We start from the raw sequence: 21,694 nt of genomic DNA on the forward strand, positions 1-21,694 counted from the left end.
ATGAAAACCTCCGGATGCAGCCAAAGATTTATAGCTTAGCATGATCGACATATATTTATCAGCTAAATCGAAACCTAAACACGTGGTATATGCACGAGAAGGTTTTACTCTATTGCTAGCTGCTTGCATGGATTAATTTATTTGCGAATGTGTTCATCCGCGAATATGCATGAAAAAACAATTTTCACGAAATTTAGCTCCGCTAATAATTTAATCCTGTAGGGTAGGTTACCCATTCACTTTTTAAAATAACCAGCTAAAGGTCCGGCCACACGTAACGAATTATTCGTTCAATCTGACCGAATCCACGAATTTCACAGAATTCACAGATCTATTCTGCCGAATATGCTAGATTCGTCTGAGCTGTGCATGCACACCGAATTCGTTACCGAAACGCGTTTAATTGGCTAACCAATTTTTTTAGCGAGCACGATTCTATTAGCTTTGACAAGTGATATAGTCCAAGACACGTACGACGACACACAATAAAAGTATCACCGCGATATGACTTGATACATACGATGCAACTGCCTATATGCGCTAGAGATAGCGACTGTTTTTGCGACGGAGCTTTTGCTGCATAAAAAGAAATTATTATTATTGAAAAAGAAATAATTCATAACTTCTAAAATATCTAAAAAAAATTCTAGATACACGATGAGAAGTTCCTGTCATGGTGAACCAACGAGAGAGAACCAACAATAGCGCATATAGGCAGTTGCATCGTATGTATCAAGTCATATCGCGGTAAAACTTTTATTGTGGGTCGTCGTACGTGTCTTGGACTATATTACTTGTCAAAGCTAATAGAATCGTGCTCGCTAAAAAAATTGGTTAGCCAATTAAACGCGTTTCGGTAACGAATTCGGTGTGCATGCACAGCTCAGACGAATCTAGCATATTCGGCAGAATAGATCTGTGAATTCTGTGAAATTCGTGGATTCGGTCAGATTGAACGAATAATTCGTTACGTGTGGCCGGACCTTTAGTCTTCTCTTTCAAATGGTATAAAATTCAGATAGAGATTTCATATTACTTACATGTAGAAATGTGTTTCAAAGAAGGTAGTTTTAGAAAGTTTCTGATTTTTAAAAACCTTTGCTCGCTGAAACAAAGTTGAAATTTCACAATAAAAATGTTGAAAATATAAGTAGTTTAGCTAAAATTATTGTTTTGCTACATACTATACACAGTTATAACTAATATCTTTTATAAATAACAGTTAGTCATGAACGTAAAAATCATGAAGCTTTAATTTCGAACATTTGCTCGCGAGGATCATCCTTCAAACCAAAACATTCATGCCAACATAACTCAAATAAACTGTCATCAACTTGTTTTAAATAATAAAAAAATATGTTCAATAACTCTGTTCTTGACTTTTCAGGCTTCATAGACAGCTCTAAGAATCAATATGATCCTATCGAAAGTGAATAATAACTTTAGTCTGAACGCGGCTGACTGCCTAAAAAGTGCATTTTTATTTGAGCATAACGATTCAAATTGGCAAAATTAAAAGTTAATAAAAACTTTGAAACATCAATTATGTTTCAATTTGATTTATGCAGTCTTTCACTGTCTTATCACTTCTGAATCTGCATATTTACTTCTGGAATTGAAAAAAAAATTGATCGTGAACGATAAAATTTTAAGTCACCATGATGGTTTCCAGTTTTTAAGTTGACGTCTATTTTATGGGTTTAGTATTTTGGTTATAACTTTTGCCAGAGATATCATTGAAGCATTTGATAAGTTTTTCTGATTGGCCAGAAATTTCTCTTCCTAACTAATCAGAAATCTTCTTCTACAACTTAGAAATGACTGTCAATGGAATGGATAAATTTCCAAGGCGAGATAACTCATGTTGGTAGCCTAGCTACGATATAAATTCACGAGTTAACTCATGATGGTTGCGAATGTGTTATATCAGAATAATTCATAAAAGGTTGAAATATGCAATCTTTTTAGCAAATCAAGGTAAATAATGTAGGCCTAATAATATAGTGTAAGTTATGTAATATCCTTCATTGTACAAAGAATATGAAATTGTGGATAACTTTTGGTTTTATGTTTAAACAGTAACTGGGCCTTATGAAGTCTAAAACTATAAGCATTTCCCTGTTTAAAGATGTGGTTGCGTCAAAAAATTCAATTTAACGAAATTAAGACCCATAAAAGGCTAAAACATCGGCTACAATTTGATGCCATTTTTGTCTTTGTAGACCAACCCTGTCCAGAGATATATGCGTTTGAATGAGGCCCTCTTTTAAACGCTCACGTTCCAGCGGGTGCTTCTTTCGTGACGTCACAAGCAAGATATCTGAAACGAAACCGCGAGCGATAAATATGAGCTCTATTTGTTAGCCAATCATGAGCGCGAAATTTTTATATAGGCCGTAATAAATGTTATCACTCGTAAAACGCGTTGTCTGTGATCTCGAAGATACTCATCGTTAGAGAATTCATTCTCATTCGTTAGAGAATTCTCATCGTTACTGATTCAACGCGTTTCAACAATTACTAAGTTATACATAGTTTTAAAATGGCTTCAAGTTCGAGCGACTGCGACTCAGAGTTATCTGAGCAACTTTTAGTAAAAGATTGGAGTAGACAGCCTATGGTCAAAGCTGACAGGCGTCAGCAGCGTTTTGCTGCAGAGGAAGACAGAATGGAGGTAAATTAACTTAGAGTCTTCTATACTTAAGCAAATGTAATATTTTTATAGTCATAAATACATATAATAATTAATAAAATGATAATTCTTTGCCATCTCCAATCATCGTTTCATAGCTTATCTGCCGTTTTACTTAGCTTTAATATTTTTTTCAAATTTTCTTTGGTAAATTAGAGTCATAATTACAAATTATTTTCACTCGTAGGAAGTGGGTAAAATCGATTGATCATTGCAAATCTTTAATTTCCAGAACCAAAGCTTCGAATCGTTGGCTTGGCGTACTTGTGCCTTTATTAAATGTTTATTCGTTTTTAAAATTACACTCGCAATCTATTTAACTCCCAATTTGGAAGCTGTCAATAGATACGCTTTAGAATGACATATCTATAAATGACATATATTTATTGCATTTGTTTTACTGATTACAGAATGTTTATGTCGTCCCACCAGCCGAAGAAGCTTTGTCAGTGTGAAAACTGCCATAAAGGGGAAAGAGAGACTTGAATGTGTGCTGCATAAGCCATGATGTTTTGTTTGAGTTTGTTGCAGTAGATGAATTTGTCTTATTGTATCAGCTAATACTATGTGAGTGGCCACGACTTGATGAATATTTTTAATAAAAGCTTTATGCCGAGATGAAAATATTTTTGCTTGTAAAAATTATATAATAAAATAATATTGTTGAAGATAATGCAAAACATGATTTGCAGAATATTGTAGTGAATTGGATATGGTATATGGATGTCCGCAGAACTGGAGAATGTGAGTTCAAATCCAGTTGCAGCAGACTTCTCATCCTTAAAGATGTACAGTGGTGTGCATAAACTTGGAATCACCAGTTAAATCTTCAAATATGTATGTTTATATGCTGTTGTCTAAGAAATTCTTTGGAGTTAAGTGCCTCAACCCCATCAATATATATATCATTTGAAAGGGAAAGTTCTGAAGAGCAAGATGATGCCAAATATTCGAAAATATTCTCAGATTTTTATCGCTGGGGGTGGATCTACCGAAAGGCAGACTTATTGCAGGCTATGAATGTTGTTAGTGAAAATTGATAAAATAGGATACAAACAAACTCTTTTATACAAATTGGTGGCCTTGAAAAGGGCCGTTGGGTTATTGTTGGTCTTCAGAAGGACTGGTAAGGTGTCTTGAGCTGAGCATTAGTATTTTATTGGCCAGCCCTTGTTCTTGATCACCATCTGACACTGTCGAGGCATGCTGTTTACCAACTTTCTGAGCTCTTTAATAGCATCTCAGCATCTCCACGGATTAATATAAATCACTCAGAAATGATTGTGTTAAATCAATCAATGCATTGTTTGAAGGCACATCTTCTGCTGATCAGATTGATATATAATATCTGGCATGGCATCATAATTGGCGGGAAAATAGAAAGCAAATGGAAGATCCATTCGAAATAGAGTGAACAAAACAGTGTGATTCCAAGTTTATGCACACCACTGTAGTTGCGTCAAAATTTAAGGTGATCTTAAAAGAAAGCATTTTTTTTTCTCTATCAGTTGATAAGTTGTTTGTTGTGTTACGCGATCGCATTGCCAAGATATTTGAAGATTAAAACCGAAAAAATCTGATCACCGTAAAAACGCTCAGGCCACAAAAACGTGCCCAGCCTCGCCAAAAATGATGTCACGCGTTTGGCAACCTCTCTCTATCTCTCGTATTCACATCGGCTATTTGCGATAAAAGTCTAGTCTTACGCGGCTCTATTGGCATATATCTTATTTTGTATTTGCTCGTGTTGGCTAGAATAAAATTTTAAATCCTGCTACAGATGCATTATTATGAATGTTTAAAAGGCCTCAAATAACGAAAATTGAAAGTTTGTTCTACTCACTTTCTCCAAATGTTGTGTAAACATTTGGGTACCGACTACCAATTCTACCGGTGTACGGTAATTCTGTCTAGTCACTTTATGTAAAACGCGGTCTTTGTATCAGCACAGTTCTGCAGCTACCCATATAAACGATATACAGCCTCCCATAAGCCCCGCCCACATTATGTCGCCTATTACCTATTGCCTACGTACTAGTTTCTTACTAGTTTCTTACTACTAGCAAGCCACCTCTTTGAAAAGAATATAGACAGGGATAGAGTTTTAAGGATGAGAAGTCTGCTGCAAACTGGATTTGAACTCACATTCTCCAGTTCTGCGGACACCCATATACCATATCCGATTCACTACAATATTCTGCAAATCATGTTTTGCATTATCTTCAACAATATTATTTTATTATATAATTTTTACAAGCAAAAATATTTTCATCTCGGCATAAAGCTTCTATTAAAAATATTCATCAAGTCGTGGCCGCTCACATAGTATTAGCTGATACAATAAGACAAATTCATCTACTGCAACAAACTCAAACAAAACATCATCCAGCACGCATTCAAGTCTTGCTTTCTCCTTCATAGCAGTTTCCACACTGACAAAGCTTCTTCGGCTGGTGGGACGACATAAACGTTCTGTAATCAGTAAAACAAGTAAATGTAAACAAAGTAGATGCAATAAATATGTCATTCATAGATATGTCATTCTAAAGAGTATCTATTGACAGCTTCCAAATTGGGAGTTAAATAGATTGCGAGTGTAATTTTAAAAACGAATAAACATTTAATAAAGGCACAAGTACGCCAAGCCAACGATTCGAAGCTTTGGTTCTGGAAATTAAAGATTTGCAATGATCAATCGATTTTACCCACTTCCTACGTGTGAAAATAATTTGTAATCATGACTCTAATTTACCAAAGAAAATTCGAAAAAAATATTATAGCTAGGTAAAACGGCAGATAAGCTATGAAACGATGATTGGAGATAGCAAAGAATTATCATTTTATTAATTAGTATATGTATTTATGACTATAAAAAAATATTACATTTACTAAAGTATAGAAGACTCTTAAGTTAATTTACCTCCATTCTGTCTTCTTCTGCAGCAAAACGCTGCTGACGCCTGTCAGCTTTGGCCATAGGCTGTCTACTCTAATCTTTTACTAAACGTTGCTCAGATAACTCTGAGTAGCGGTCGCTCGAACTTGAAGCCATTTTAAAACTATGTATAACTTAGTAATTGTTGAAACGCGTTGAATCAGTAACGATGAGCATGAATTCTCTAGCGATGAGAATCTTCGAGATCACAGACAAAGCGTTTTACGAGTGATAACATTTATTACGGTCTATATAAAAATTTCGCGATCGTGATTGGCTAACGAAGCGACCTCATATTTATCGCTCGTGGTTTCGTTTCAGAAAACAAGCTAGTGACGTCACGAAATTGGCACACGCTGGAACGTGAGCTTTTTAAAAGAGGGCCTCATTCAAACGCATATATATCTGGACAGGGTTGGTCTACAAAGACAAAAATGGCATCAAATTGTAGCTGATGTTTTAGCCTTTTATGGGTCCTAATTTCATTTTTGACGCAACTACATCTTTAAAACTCTATCCCTATCTATATTCTTTTCAAAGACGTGGCTTGCTTATTTCACTTCGGTAGTATTCGGTAAGAATACTACTAGTAAGAAACTAGTATGTAGACGGTGTAGGCAATGATATACAGCCCCGTCCCAAGGATAGGCGACAGACATAATGTGGGCGGGGCTTATGGGAGGCTGTATATCGTTAGTATGGGTAGCTGCAGAACTGTGCTGATACAAAGACCGCGTTCTACATAGTTGACTGGACAGAATTACTGTAGACCGGTAGAATTGGTAGTCGGTACCCAAATGTTTACACAACATTTGGAGAAAGTGAGTAGAACAAATTTTCAATTTTCGTTATTTGAGGCCTTTGAAACATTCATAATAATGCATCTGTAGCAGGATTTAAAATTTTATTCTAGCCAACATGAGCAAATACAAAATAAGATATATGCCAATAGAGCCGCGTAAGACTAGACTTTCATCGCAAATAGCCGATGTGAATATGAGAGATAGAGACAGGTTGTCTAATGCGTGATCATTTTGGGCAAGTCTGGGCACGTTTTTGTGGCCTGATCGTTTTTACAGCGATCAGATTTTTTCGGTTTTAATCTTCAAATATCTTGGCAATGCGATCGCGTAACACAACAAACAACATATCAACTGATAGAGAAAAAAAATGCTTTCTTTTAAGATCAACTTAAATTTGACGCAATCACATCTTTAAGCATTCTAATCACAATTGACTAATGTAATCGAGGTATATTTATATGTATGCAAGAGAAACAAATATGTATGCAAATGTCTCTACATTAAAAGAAGTATATTTTTTTACACGAATGCTTACTCGGCACGTTCAACTAAAATCAGATTAGTTGGCAGTATATTATATCTATCAATAATAGTAACTTTCATCTACACCTTTGTCATTTTCTTGCTAACCTCAATCCTAGTAATGGTGAATATTTACTTTATACTATTTTATTGAAGACTATTTACATATATTGATGTCTTCATGAATAATCATGAAGACATCAACACTGTCAATACTGTACACAGTGACATTTGGGTGTCCACTGACTTGTCTACTGTACCTTAAAGTAGACTATGCTAGTTCTACTTATCGTGTTTATGTTGCCCTCAGTGATATATTAGTTGTATGTTTTTCCTTTCCCAATGCTTAACCTGATGAATGTTTGTCTCTGTTGTATTTTTAACCGCTATTTGCTTTTTAGATGGAGAATAATGTCATTATCTCCGACTACACGCAGATGGATAGGATCATGAAAGAGGAAAGGCAGTACATCCTGAACATTGTTAAGACTATTAAGAAAGCTGGTTGCAACATGCTTCTCATTCAGAAGTCGATTCTCAGGTAGGCTCTGATTCTTCCTGTCAGTCACCTCATGTTACTGACAATATATTGATAATTGTTTTGTTCATATAATCACAATATGGTGATATATTTTTTGTTCATATACTGACAATATGATGATAATTTTGTTGTCAAGGTGTACTTGAATATTATCCATATTAACCAAACAACCTCTACGTGTGCCCACCTTGGATTAGATTTTATTTTGCTATCACCAGATGTGGATGGTCTACAGGCTCGCTAGCATTGTATCTTGTACATGTTGTAATGCATGAAAGCAGTACTTTATGCAGTACTTTTACAGTATCATCACATACTTTAAACTCGGATGTTTGCTGTAAAGAAGTTTAACAATATAGAAATGGCAGATGCATCTTCACAAAATATCAGATTGACAGCCATATAGAATTTGTAAAAAATATATTGCTGATAGTTTGGGTGTACCTATAGGCTAGCAATGACTTGTAGAGAAATGGAACAATTTTACATGAATGAATCGCATAGTGAATTTCTGTGTATAACCTGCGAACAATAAGACGTGTTTCTGATATCAGGTGCAAGTACAGTGAAACACGGATAACTCAAACTTCAAGGGACCGAGCAAAAGTGTTCGAGTTATTAGAGCGTTCAAATTATCAGGACAGTCATAAGTGCACGTATTTATCAGTAGATACATGTACATATACAAACTATATATCAATCAAAAGCATAGATTGCTTGTTGCAAGTTAGAGGGTCTCTCGTGTGAAGTTTTAAATATTTTTAATCAGAAAGTAAGATATTTTTCTATCACTTGAGATTTGTTTGTTCCTTTAGGTGATGTGACTGCCAGGACATTCTCAGATTAAAATTGGCAAAACTTGATCACGGTTAAAACGCTCAGAAAAAATACATACATATTTTTCTACCCAGCGTTTTAACCAAGATCAATTTTGCAGTAAGTCAGTTATTACAAAACTGCTTTACTATTAAAAACCCATTATCAATTTTGCCGATATTACTTTAAAGTTATCCAAATTTTACTTCGCTTTTCTTGCATTCGGAGGGCTTATCGCTAAGCGGATGTTTGGTAAAATTTGATTTTTGCAAACCTTTAGAAAAGTCGTTAATGAAAATATTTGCCGATGTTGGTAATAACGAGGCCTAAGAACTACTAAAAGGCGATGTTTGTCTCTATGGCTTGGAATAAAGTGATATTCTAAAGCCATAGTAACAACCGTCTCGGTAGCCGTTTGACAAAAAACTGTTCGAGTTAACGGAGTTTCAGTCGAGTTATCTAAAGCCATTTATCATTGCGTGAGAACGAACCAAGCAAATCCATTCGAGTTAACCATGTGTTCGATATATCCGAGGGCGATTTATCCGAGTTTCACTGTACTTGAACCAATTAAGTATTATGTTCTCAAGTGGGTTAAAAAGTCTAAATAAACCACATGATATTTAGAAATAATTTGTAGTTTTTATTAAAATGTTGCTAAACATTCTGCGTTTCTCACCATAAAGACTGGTGATGGTATTTGGTGAGAAATTTTTGTTGCTTTTTTGCATCGCAGTTTGCATTTGTTTTCTGTTAGAGTTTTTAATAAGTCAGCCTCACTGGTACAAGCTAATCTGACTTGTGTGAGGTGGTGAAGACCACCACATATCTGCGTCAAAGATGCGTGTTAACAGATGTACTTCTGTTTGAATACTACTCATGTTATTTACGACTGCTGCTGGCAGGGATGCTGTGAATGATCTGGCATTGCACTTTCTCGCGAAGATGAAGATTATGGTTGTGAAGGACGTAGAAAGAGAGGACATAGAGTTCATCTGCAAAGGTCTTGGCTGCAAGCCAATCGCTTCTCTTGACCACTTCACTGCTGACATGCTCGGCAGCGCGGAGCTTGCAGAGGAGATGCATGCCGGTTCCACTAAGATTGTAAAGGTGTGTACTGAGACCTAATATATACAGATTGGTGCTAACTATAAGTGATAAGCATAATTTGGTCTAAATTATTCTTGTATTTTTTGGAGATTAATTTATATAAAATTAAAGTTATGCGGTCGAATTACATTGAATAATGGTTTGGTAACATCGTGCAGGTTACTGGTGTCCAAAACCCAGGAAAAGTCGTATCTGTCATAGTGAGAGGCTCTAACAAGTTGGTGTTGGAGGAAGCGGATAGGTCAATCCATGATGCTCTCTGCGTCATCAGATGTCTGGTGAAAAAGAGGTTTGTGAACGATTAAAAATAACAGGCGCTCCCTCGTTTCATAAACATTCAGCTACAAACATGTTCACCCATAAAAAAATGTTTGATCACTGATCATGCACCCCTTTAATAACTATGTCAGCCATTACAAACAAGATACCTTTTATGGATATCATTAAGAATTGGAATATTTTATTGCTCCTGTAGTTCGTGTACAAAACAATAGTTGTTAGAACTATTAGAGTATACTAGAGCTTCACCAAATACAAGACGTACACAGCCTATACACTTGCAGTGACTGCAGTAAATGTTCAATTTTTAAAGAAATGGCCTGGATTAGAGGTTTGAAAGCCCTCTCAATATTAATGATAGATGAAAAGGAAGAGTAAACTGACTTATTTTGTTTGTTTTACATTGGATCTTCTGAAATATTGATTCACACATGAGAATTCTCAAGCTATTACTCGTTACAAACATGATGCTTTCTATTAATAGAACTTTTAAAGCAGTAGATCAGTGAGGTTTGAGCACATTTGAGATCGTAGAAAACGCAGCAACAGAAGATACAAAGAAATTAAACATAAAAGCTGAGCTCGAAGCCTCATAAAAAGGCAAATTACATTTAGGGGGTGTCAAATAATTAGATGTCTGACACCCCCAAATTACATTTGGGGGTGTCAAATAATTAGATGTCTGAGTTTTTCTTTTGATGAAACACTTGCCAAAGTTGCTCTCACGTATAAAGTACAGCAATTCTATATGTTGATGGCCATCAATACATTTGCTTACGCTTATAAATTATTGGATATTATTTGTATTTATGTTCAAACAATTATTTTCACCTGTCTATATGGTTTTGATAGAGCTCTGATAGCTGGAGGAGGGGCCCCTGAGACAGAGCTGTCAATCAGGTTGAGAGAACATGCTGACACTTTGCTGGGCATGCAGCAATACTGCTTCAGGGCTTATGCAGATGCCCTTGAGGTGGTGCCTTTCACACTATCAGAGAATGCTGGTTTGAATCCAATCGCTACAGTCACGGAGCTTAGGAATCGTCATGCCAATGGGGAGATACACACCGGGATCAACGTCAGGAAGGTATGTCAGTCATTCAGCTAATTACCCATGATTAGCAAACGCAGTGGAACCTCTACTTACGAAAGACTACATACAAAACTTTAAAGTTACGAAATATATTTTGGTGAAAATTTTGCATTGATTTATGAACGATATTTCATGATACGACAGAACGAAAGGCTTTTCGTACTTTGTCTTGTTTGTTAGTTTTGTCTCTAGGCTCATTTGCTGTCCATGGGTACGACTTAGAATGCATCTCACTCAGTTTCCTTTGCAAGAGAAACCCAATTAATGACAAGTGTGTTGTTCGTGTTCGTTATATTTGTTCGTGTTCGTTGATTTGGAGTTATCATACATCGCATACAGAGTAGAAAAACTTTTTGTTTCTAGCAATTCAGGCTCAGTGTTTTCTGTAGGATAGCAGTTTTTTCAGTTTGTTCCGATATAAATAAATCGTTTTCAAAAACGTTTATTCTGACCAATACAATCCACCTCTTTTTACTGCCGTCTATCAACATTCTGTGGTCTTTTCCTAGGTTCATCTAGAAGGCCAAAGGTAAACAAACATACCGTTCATAGTTTTTGCTCATTATTTCTCTTCTTTTTACAAGTGGGATCACCTTAACATTTAAGTTTTGTGATTTACATACAATATAAAATTTGAGTATATATTTGTATATATATTGACATCCAAAGTAATTTAATTTATTTGAATTAGTACACATTTATGCAGTTTTTCACATAGTCTGATTCTATAATATATTGATGATGATAATAAGATAGTATACTAATAATAGTAACCAGCTTCTTGTATCGTCCTTTTCTATTTTTAAAATCATTGATTTCTGTAATACTAGTGCTGGTGTTAGTAGTGGTGATAAAAAAGAAAGCTGTGCATTCTTTAAAACAAGCAAAAACTATAAAAACAATGTGATCAAACATCTTCGTGTAAATCCTTTAGACAATATCGAAAGCTGTCCAATAGCTATCTAAAGGAAAAAAGTGAAGAGGCGTGATTATTAAAAAGTGTTCAAGATATCAAATATAAAAACAATAATAAATCAAATAACAATCAAATATATCAAAGGCAATAAGCTTTACTCGGCTTGAAAGTGTTTTGGACCAGTTCCATTTCGAATAAGTATGTGTTATCAGGCTTAGTTAGGCGCTCAAGGATCAGATCAGTTATTGGTCAGAAATCATGAGATCGGAGTTGCACAATTTTATAGACAACACTGCTTGCCAGTGTTAAAGGGCAAGGTGATATATCATTAAAATTTTGGAGTTATTCATTCAATTGAACTATTATTCACCCCTTTTTAGAGTAAATGTCTGAAAAAAATAAGCCCTATTATTCTTGTTGTGGTGTACGAGTTGAGCATTTTTAGCCAGATGTTATGTAAATATCAAGTTTCCTTGAGCATTGCTTTCATGGTTATTTATAGAGCAGTGATATGTTTGACTGCTGTTCACAAATACCTTAGTATCTAAAACAAATGTTTTTGAAATATCTACCAGGAATAATTAGTGCTAATCTAATTGCCCATTAAAAAGTTTGCCCAAGAATATTTTCGGGACAATAGTAAATAATTTAGTAGTCACATTCAGTGGATGTAACTTCCATTGGTTTTCCGTCACGAGGTCTATTAGCTTGTGTCATCAGAATGTTGAGAAGATAAATTTAACCCTTTCATGGGTGAATCAAATGTCGCCTACATATTGCGTTCTCCTTACGGCGGTGCGACATTCACCCATTTGGATGCATGAAATTTGTTAACTTAATTTAAACCGGTCGTAGATCTTCAAATAAATATGCACGGGGAAGCTAATACATGTCTTTACCAGTTGATATCTATTGCCTGCAATTAACTTTTGATAAGCCTGTTTGCTGTGCAATTTGTTAGAGCTTTCAAGCTTTTATTTCATTTTAAATTTGATGGCATATTTTTATTTTCTAACTACAGTAGACGCTCCTACAACGTAAATAATCGGTTCCAGGAATGTTTACGTTATAGGGAATTTACGTCATAAAAACAGTAGTGCATGTAAATTGCCTAATCCATTCCAAGATCTGTACAAACTCACCCCTTTGGCCATGCAAAATGAAAAAAATTTGATTTAACACCTCTAACTTGTGGGCCATACCGAAACTGCAGCATTATTGGCTCGCACCGTCAACTTTTTTCCTTTTTCTGATCAATCGTACAGGTTTTTTAAACCAGGGTTGTGTTAATTTTTACAATAAGTTGATGGGGAGCGCACATCTTCGATGTTTATTTACAGCAACTTGCTTATTTTTTTCTAAACAGCAAAGTATATTCTGCAAAGTAAAACTAATAACAAATATTTTATATTTCTTCAATGAAGCAAAACAACAAAATATTTTTACTATAAAAATGTGGTACTATCTGTTCGCTGATTATCTGTATCCAGGGGGCAAGGTTAGGATAAAAGAAAACTTTTGATGATGCTCCAACTCGTCACATTCAGAATGGTATATCAACGCTGTAACACTTACACCAATCGATTGCCTTTGTATCTATGAACATTCTTTGTTTTGTCGACACATATGATGATCTATCACGACGAACTAGAATGCCGCGAAAGTTGTGTAGATATAGCTTTAAACGTACGTCATTTTCTCTCGCAAGTGCGGCGAGATTGAGTAACATTCAAATTGAATTTGAGAACTCGCCCAACTTGACACTTTACGTTATATGGAGTTTTTTACGTAGTAGGAAGCAAAAACTTCACATGAATTTTTTACATTATCTGGAGTTTACGTTAAAGGAGCGTCTACTGTAGATGTAACAAGGTTGCATAAAATTTCATTGCACTCATTGATGTTTGCTACCGTTTGCAGCCAAAACTGGCTTTTCATGCGCAGTAGAACAAGAGTTATGAGCCTTGAGCTGAGTTCGAATTACCACAATCATGCCATCAAATAATATGCTATAAATCTGCAAATGTATAAGTTATATAATAGTTATAATCTATCAACTGCTACAAATATATATTCAAGAACAAGTGGCATAATTATAAGGCATATAAATAAATAAAATAAACAAGTGAACAAATTATAATGCATGCAGAAACAAATATTAACATTTTAAAACAAATATTTACATTTTTAAAGCAAAAATATTAACACCGTTTGCTTGGCCAGTTGCGTTCTGATTGTTGCTTCTGTGTGGAACCATTTCATATTCTTATGACTGTTCGATACCGTCCACAGTGTCTTCTGACTTCAAAACCGTTTTCTGCACAACTAATCTAGTTGATGTTAGTGTCCAAAACAATTATTTAGCAGACTGAAACTTACGCCATGCCATTTTCAGTAGACACTTCTAGCGCAAATAGAGAGAAACTGCATGTAGTCAAAATAGCTTCAAATGTTAGGCTCAAAATATGTAGTGGCACAGATTCCATCGTCAATGCAAAACTGTTTCAATATACATTGAAGTATCAAGATCGCGTTAAAAAGGATCTGCCATTAGCCTGATACAGTTTCCAATTAATTATTTGATGTTGCAATCAAAGTCTTCACGTAAAAGCCTAAAGACTTGCAGTTGGAAAACGGACTTCGGTACAAACAGAAACAACGAACGAATGAATTATTATTGATGTAATCGAGTCATTATTAGTACGGTATTGTGGACACTTTTCTACTGATTACTTGCTATTATGGGTTCGTAAAAATTAAGAACGTCAAATAGTGGCGGTCAAATAGAATTAGTATTTAAATAGTTTGATGATGGTTTCAACCCTTCCATAAAGCTGGCATTCAAATAATGGTAGCATTTAAGTAGAGGTTGTACGGTAACTGGTACTGTAGAGTATCACTTAGCCAACTTCAAGGGAGAGGGAGAAAAGCTCTGACTTTCAGACACTTTTCATTGAACAGCAAGCGTTATGATACGTTATGATAGCCAACATTACTGGAGCTTATTGCCTACTACTGAAATTAATGCTTGCCATAGAATTGTGATTTCACAGACTAGTGATTGAAACGTGAAACACCGAATGATAGTTTTAGTTTTACTTGCATTCTTATTTTTAATGCAGGTTTGTGGTATTAATAATTTAATACTGCTGTTTGTGGTGCCAGAGTCACTATTAATACTTGTGTACTGGTGGAGAATGAAAACTGCCAATATCGGTGTGTCGGTAGGAAATGATAACTACCAATACTAGAGGAACTGTAAGGAATGATAACTATTAATATTGGTGTAATATTGCAGGGAATGATAACAAATATCCTTGAGGAGAACGTTGTGCAGCCATTGTTGGTTTCTACTTCAGCCATAACTCTAGCTAGCGAGACAGTGAGGAGTATCATGAAAATAGATGATATTGTGAGTATATATATTAATCTTTAATTCACTCTGGTGTGATATTGTGAGTATATATATGTTAATCCTTAATTCACTCTGTTGTGATATTGTAAGTATATATATTACTCCTTAATTCACTCTGTTGTGATATTGTAAGTATATATATTAATCCTTAATTCACTCTGTTGTGATATTGTAAGTATATATATTAATCCTTAATTCACTCTGTTGTGATATTGTAAGTATATATATTAATCCTTAATTCACTCTGTTGTGATATTGTAAGTATATATATTAATCCTTAATTCACTCTGTTGTGATATTGTAAGTAAATATATTAATCGTTAATTCACTCTGTTGTGATATTGTAAGTATATATATTAATCCTTAATTCACTCTGTTGTGATATTGTGAGTATATATATTAATCCTTAATTCACTCTGTTGTGATATTGTGAGTATATATATATTAATCCTTAATTCACTCTGTTGCTCACTGAGGCTGTGATCCGGTGGCGGTGTTATCTTCGTTGTATGGAATTCGTATTAATATGTACAATAGTTTCATATTGTATTGGCTTATGTTTAGTTGAGCTAATTCTACCATCATAAAATGACTCATGGCTCTCTGGTGCTCTTGTCTTCATCTCATTCTAAAGTTGAGCTTATGTGAATGTTAAATGTGTTAAGTTTTAAGAACATTGATTATGCACACAGCAAGTTCTTTTCCCTCATACCACATAAAGCCACTAAGCACTAAACCCTAATTGGGCTGTTTGAAATAAATATCAAAGTTCACAAACTTTTGTTAACGAAAGATCGCTATAATTAAGTATATTTGTTAGTAAATGGTCAATCTAGTTAGTCTGGCCCAGCAGATGTTTTGGTAAGAAGCTCATCAGTATTAGTGGTTTTAATATAGTCTTTAGGATTTTTACTCCATCCTCTCACCCAGGTGTCTCAACAGGTGTGTCAACCAAATAGTTTCCCTTCACCCTATTACCTATTTAGTATTTACTGATCAGCATTAACATGAAGAATGTGCAATACTAATAGTCGTATTAATAGTCTGTTTTATTGTCTTTACTCTTTTGGAAGATGGAGGCATAAGCAAGCTTAAAGGTTGACTTGCAACAAAATTCACATTACAGTTATTTGGTATCAAAAGGTTCACCATGTCTTACTCTGCTGTGTTGTAGGTGCAAAATATGTGGAAATGAGATTACAAGCTCTTAAAAGCTCAAAAACGAACAGTTGAACGCAGCCATCATGAAACCGTCGTAGATCGGAATCAGTTTATTTCTCTGACGTAGTCATTACATTTGGTTATTGTTTTGTCACGTGATGGTCTCACGTAAATTGAAAGGCCAATAAAAGGCTCAATATAAAACTTCTCGTAGCACTAGTTTATGACAAACACTTCAGGTTTTACCGAAGACCCCATATCAAATATAGATGCTCGCTACTTTACAGTTTTGTTTTGGCTTGGTCTAATCGTCCAGTCGTAATCTGATCATGTGATCCATACTTCGCGAATAATTTCTGCAGCATTTTTCGATTATCACAGGTGACCAACAGGTTTATCATGTTTATCAGATAATGATATTTACTCCTTTGAGCTAAGGTTAAAAAATTAAATGAATTTCCACGGTAGGTTATAAGATATCAGTGATGAAAGAGATAGCATTACAATGACGATAAAATAGACGCGTAAGAACAATATACATGGTTTTATTGAATGTGTGAAGTATATTTGTGAAAATATTTTGACAAATGAGGTTGCGAGAAAGTGTAAACAGAGGCCATCTTGTACAACTGCGTCCCATTTGAGCTGTTTTGGAAAGAGATTCTAATCTACGGCGGTTTTGAGATGGCTGCAATTAACTGTTCATTTTTTAGCTTTAAGAGCTTGTAATCACATATTTCGCACCTACAACACCGCAGAGTAAGACATGGTGAATGATGTCAAATAACTGTAATGTGAATTTTGTTGCAAGTCAACCTTTAAACACACCTGTAGAGGCCATTCAGATCAGTTATTTAGGCTATGTACTTTCTTTAGTCTTGTCCAGCAGGTTGTCACGTATATCGTATTATGTCAACTTCTCATCGCCGATCTGTGTCAAGGTAGTTGCTCATTCTTTTTGTGTGGAAAATTTTTGTTGACAGTATTAATTTTTTGTAGGGCAGCTCACTACACCACCAATGAATTATTAGATATGTGGGTTCTACTAGCTTAACACTTTACATTGTTTGCTAAAAGCTATAGAACAACATGGCTACAACAATAAACCCCTTAGAGAGTTGAAACAGAACTAAACTCACTGCATGTTGATAAGTCTTACCAAAGAAATCGAAAATGATACCTACAGTTTCAATATTAGTGGGGTTGTGTAGTACCAACTCTTCAAGGGCCACAACCTATGCAAAAAATGATTCTTTGTCTCAATGTTTTATTTTCTGTGTTGTAACTGGTTAGACTGTTCTCGGGCATTAGTTTCAAACAGTCATCATAGAACTGTAAGGCATTTTAGCAAAAATATAGCAGCTTGGCATCTGGTATTCTTTGCCGATAATCACAGTGAAACAGAGTTTGAATTCTGTAACAACTTTTACTCGCTTGATTGCTCAACAGATTTTCATCAGATAAATTTAGCTTCAAGTTCGTGCTATCAAAATGCTGCAACTAAATTAATTTATCAGGAAGGTCACCTTATTAATTTTATTCTACAAGATGTAACTAAAAAGCTGAAAAGAATAATTAGGATGTTGCAAAACAATTAACTGGAAAAATGAACATCAAATTTAACGTGACTATTTAGTACAGCTTTAGTACTCTTCTTCCTCAGCTTCATCATAGTCAGCTGTCTACACCTACTTCCTCGTAGGCCTTCTCAAGAGCAGCCATGTCCATTTTATTCAATAGTTGATATATATTCATGATTTCTCTAGTGTATCATCCTTCTACAAGCAGTGTTATAGGATTCTTAATAGATATGAGAAACTCATGCTTCATTCTCACCTTTATATTTTAGGTCAATGTGGTCGGGAGATGAATCTGCTAGATGTAGATAGCGCATCGTTTTCCAATCAAGCCAGTGTTCTCAACGTGGAAGGCTGCTTGTGTATTGTTTGTTGAGTGCAAAAAATAGCTTCAACTGTTGCGTTCTTTTATTTTCCCTTTTCATTACGAACAAATGCATTACAAATTTGTACAATCAACCTTTTTGTACGTCAATTGTTGGCACAACAGCGCGTCTATATAAATAAAAACGTAATGAAATCTGTAAGCTCTTATCACTCGTTGCTGGTTGTTTTTTTTTCATCCAGTCAAAGCAATACATATCTAGATCCTTTAACTGACATACCCTTAACAATATGTTGCAGAGTACTTTGTCATTAGGGTATTAAATGAATTTGATTATTTAATTAATTTTTGCAGCGAGTAATCATATAACTGTCATGTTGCATTGCCTTTATTATGTAGCAGTTCATTGTCCAGAGTCTGGAAAGACAAGAAGCTTTTCAACCGCGCATTTCTCTGCATTTGTAATGACTTGTGTATGGAATGTAGCAACGTTGGGAGTCATTTATCATACACAACAACTTGTTTATTGCCCAGCAATTTGCTCAAAAGTTTGTATGGAGATTATTTTGGTACAAACAAGATTGGTATGTCGATTGTTTCAGACTAATAGTACTAAGTCTTGAGACTACTAGTAGTCTCTCCATTTCTTGGACAAATTGAATTTTCAATTGCTTCGAGTCCTTATAGAAGCGCTAATAAAATTCTGCAACTAAATTTTTTTTATCAGAGAGACTATCTTATATCATTTTACAAAAAGTAACCATGAAGGATAATAGGTGCTGCGAAACAATTCAATGGAAAAATTGACATCAAATTTAATGCTGTCTAGAGTGTCCATGATTAGTACTCGTCGTCTTCAGCGTCATCGTAGTCAGCTGAGTCTACACCAACTTAACTTACACTAACAAACTTTAAATTAGTTAAGACACTTTATTTTATGATCGGACAAAAGGAACATATTCAACGTGACAAGTTAGTACAAACTTAATACTCTTCGTCCTCAGCTTCATCATAGTCAGCGGAGTCCACACCGACTTCCTCGTAGTCCTTCTCAAGAGCAGCCATGTCCTCTCGAGCTTCAGAGAATTCTCCCTCTTCCATGCCTTCACCAACATACCAATGAACGAAAGCACGCTTGGCATACATCAGGTCAAACTTGTGGTCCAAGCGAGCCCAAGCTTCAGCGATAGCAGTTGTATTGCTCAGCATACAAACAGCGCGCTGCACCTTTGCAAGGTCACCTCCTGGTACAACAGTTGGAGGCTGGTAGTTGATGCCCACCTTGAAGCCAGTTGGACACCAGTCGACAAATTGGATAGTTCGCTTCGTCTTGATAGTAGCGATGGCTGCATTGACGTCTTTGGGCACCACATCACCTCTGAAAAGGAGGCAGCAAGCCATGTACTTGCCATGCCTAGGATCGCATTTTACCATCTGGTTGACAGGCTCGAAGCACGAGTTGGTAATCTCTCCTACAGTGAGCTGCTCGTGGAAGGCCTTTTCAGCAGAGATGACTGGAGCATAAGTGGCCAAAGGGAAGTGTATGCGAGGGTAGGGTACTAAATTGGTTTGGAACTCATTCAAATCCACATTCAATGCACCATCGAATCGCAGAGAAGCAGTAATAGAAGACACTACTTGCGAAATGAGACGATTAAGATTCGTGTAACTCGGTCTTGATATGTCTAGATTCCGCTTGCATATGTCATAGATTGCTTCGTTGTCAACCATGAAAGCGCAATCCGAGTGCTCTAAGGTGGTATGAGTGGTCAAGATTGAGTTATATGGCTCCACAACAGCAGTGGAAATCTGAGGGGCCGGGTAGACTGAGAACTCAAGTTTAGCCTTTTTGCCATAGTCAACGCTGAGACGTTCCATCAGAAGGGAGGTGAATCCAGATCCAGTTCCACCACCTTATAAGAATATTGCACAAAAGATGCAAATAGATCAATCAGCACGCAAAGACTTATAAATTTACTTGAACAGCTGCAGAAACATACCAAATGAGTGGAAAATCAAAAATCCTTGAAGGCCACTGCAATTGTCAGAGAGACGCCTTATTTTATCTAGCACATTGTCGACTTGCTCCTTGCCAACAGTGTAATGGCCTCTGGCATAGTTGTTTGCAGCATCTTCCTTGCCAGTTATCATCTGCTCCGGGTGAAACAGCTGTCGATAGGTACCAGTTCGAATTTCATCTGAATCAAATGTATGTAATATGGCATTACTAATGCGATAAAGGCCATGAGAGAGGGTCAGTGTTGTGTATCTATAGCATATTCTTGTAATACCAGAATATACAATCAACAGAACTACTAACCGACAACCGTAGGTTCAAGATCTACAAACACAGCTCTGGGCACATGTTTGCCTGCTCCCGTTTCACTAAAGAAAGTGTTGAAGGAGTCGTCGCACTTCCCTACTGACTTGTCTGATGGCATCTGACCATCTGGCTGAATGCCATGCTCCAAGCAGTACAGCTCCCAGCACGCATTTCCCATCTGAACTCCTGCTTGCCCCACATGGATGGATAAACACTCCCTCTAAAAAACACAGACACCAGATATACACTCTTCTACGATTATATCTAGTTTTATGGAAAATGTAGTTATTAAAGTCCAGCTAAAACCTTGATAGGCTTTTGGATGGCTAGTATTTGAAGATGTAACACATTGTAATACGCAAATCGGACAGTCTGAAGATGAAGCAAGAATTGCCATCTAATTAGTGATCTGTTAGGAACAAATTGAATCTATTTTCTCTTCAATAATGCACACCAAATCAAAAGAGGTCTGCAGTAATATGCATTTACATGATCATGTACACAGGTGCTGTGCAATAAATGAGCTTACCATGATGAGACTGTTCGAAATCTGACTGGCTCCGTTTTAGGAAGTAGCAAAATGAGGTCAGCTCTAAAATGTCTGCTTACCACAGCTACCCACGAGCTAGCAAGACAATCGCTAAGTACCAACATGACTCATCATATCAGCATTTATAGGCCATGAAGATAACCTTTGACACGCTGGCTAAGAGAACAGCCCAATTGGTGATCGATCAGGCATGAATGGTTTCTATTCGCTGCTATTTGTTAATTGCAAATCTATTCCAAAGGTCTAGAGCTGGCTGTAGCATTCATTGGCACCGTTTGGGAATGCTGGTAGCAGCTGTTTATCAAAGCTGTGTCATATTTCTTCTCAAAAATGGCTGCTTCACTCCAAACCTACACACGTGTCATGGAGTCTTGTTGCCAAGAGCAAACAACTCCTGTATCAAACCCCTTGATCGCACTAATGTTTTGTGACCATTTAGCATATCACTTTACAAACAAGCAGTGAAAACTACCAACAGCTTTTACTATGTAAAAAAGTCAACTGTCTCTGTGGCTTGAATCTGGTAATTGAGGATGCATTGGTTGCTAGAACTGCATGTAACACTACATTTACCCAGTATTGACTTAGTTTTATTGCTCCAGTGAATCAAGCTGTCATATAACTCATAGCATAGTT

The 21,694-nt window shown here is 36.0% G+C and overlaps 2 protein-coding genes across 2 annotated transcripts in view; one reads left to right on the forward strand and one right to left on the reverse strand.

Annotated features, from left to right (window-relative positions):
- The window catches only part of LOC137399883 (T-complex protein 1 subunit delta-like), a 36,806-nt gene extending 18,419 nt beyond the window's left edge, over positions 1–18,387 (forward strand). Inside the window, exons 7-12 of the mRNA XM_068086142.1 lie at positions 7,354–7,493; positions 9,215–9,419; positions 9,578–9,708; positions 10,551–10,785; positions 15,006–15,119; positions 18,133–18,387. Of these exons, the coding sequence (XP_067942243.1) occupies positions 7,354–7,493; positions 9,215–9,419; positions 9,578–9,708; positions 10,551–10,785; positions 15,006–15,119; positions 18,133–18,153 (846 nt within the window). The 3' untranslated portion in view covers positions 18,154–18,387. The remainder of the gene's footprint in view (positions 1–7,353; positions 7,494–9,214; positions 9,420–9,577; positions 9,709–10,550; positions 10,786–15,005; positions 15,120–18,132) is intronic.
- A 708-nt stretch (positions 18,388–19,095) lies between these two features.
- LOC137399884 (tubulin alpha-1C chain) lies at positions 19,096–21,149 on the reverse strand. Its single transcript, XM_068086143.1, has 4 exons — positions 21,038–21,149; positions 20,506–20,728; positions 20,186–20,383; positions 19,096–20,098 (listed from the first exon to the last, which is right to left on the reverse strand). The coding sequence occupies exons 1-4, from the start codon at positions 21,038–21,040 to the stop codon at positions 19,170–19,172; spliced, it is 1,353 nt and encodes a 450-aa protein (XP_067942244.1). The 5' UTR covers positions 21,041–21,149; the 3' UTR covers positions 19,096–19,169.
- Positions 21,150–21,694: the final 545 nt, after the last annotated feature.

Source organism: Watersipora subatra, chromosome 7 (genome assembly GCF_963576615.1).
Source record: "Watersipora subatra chromosome 7, tzWatSuba1.1, whole genome shotgun sequence".
Classification (NCBI taxonomy): Eukaryota; Metazoa; Bryozoa; class Gymnolaemata; order Cheilostomatida; family Watersiporidae; genus Watersipora; species Watersipora subatra.

What these genes read in the sequence shown, in the direction of transcription:
- LOC137399884 (XM_068086143.1), bottom strand. An exon ending in TCTTGAACCTACGGTTGTCG is followed by an intron (nt 20,384 to 20,505) that starts GTTAGTAGTTCT and finishes CATTTGATTCAG; the next exon opens with ATGAAATTCGAACTGGTACC. An exon ending in TTTGATTTTCCACTCATTTG is followed by an intron (nt 20,099 to 20,185) that starts GTATGTTTCTGC and finishes TATTCTTATAAG; the next exon opens with GTGGTGGAACTGGATCTGGA.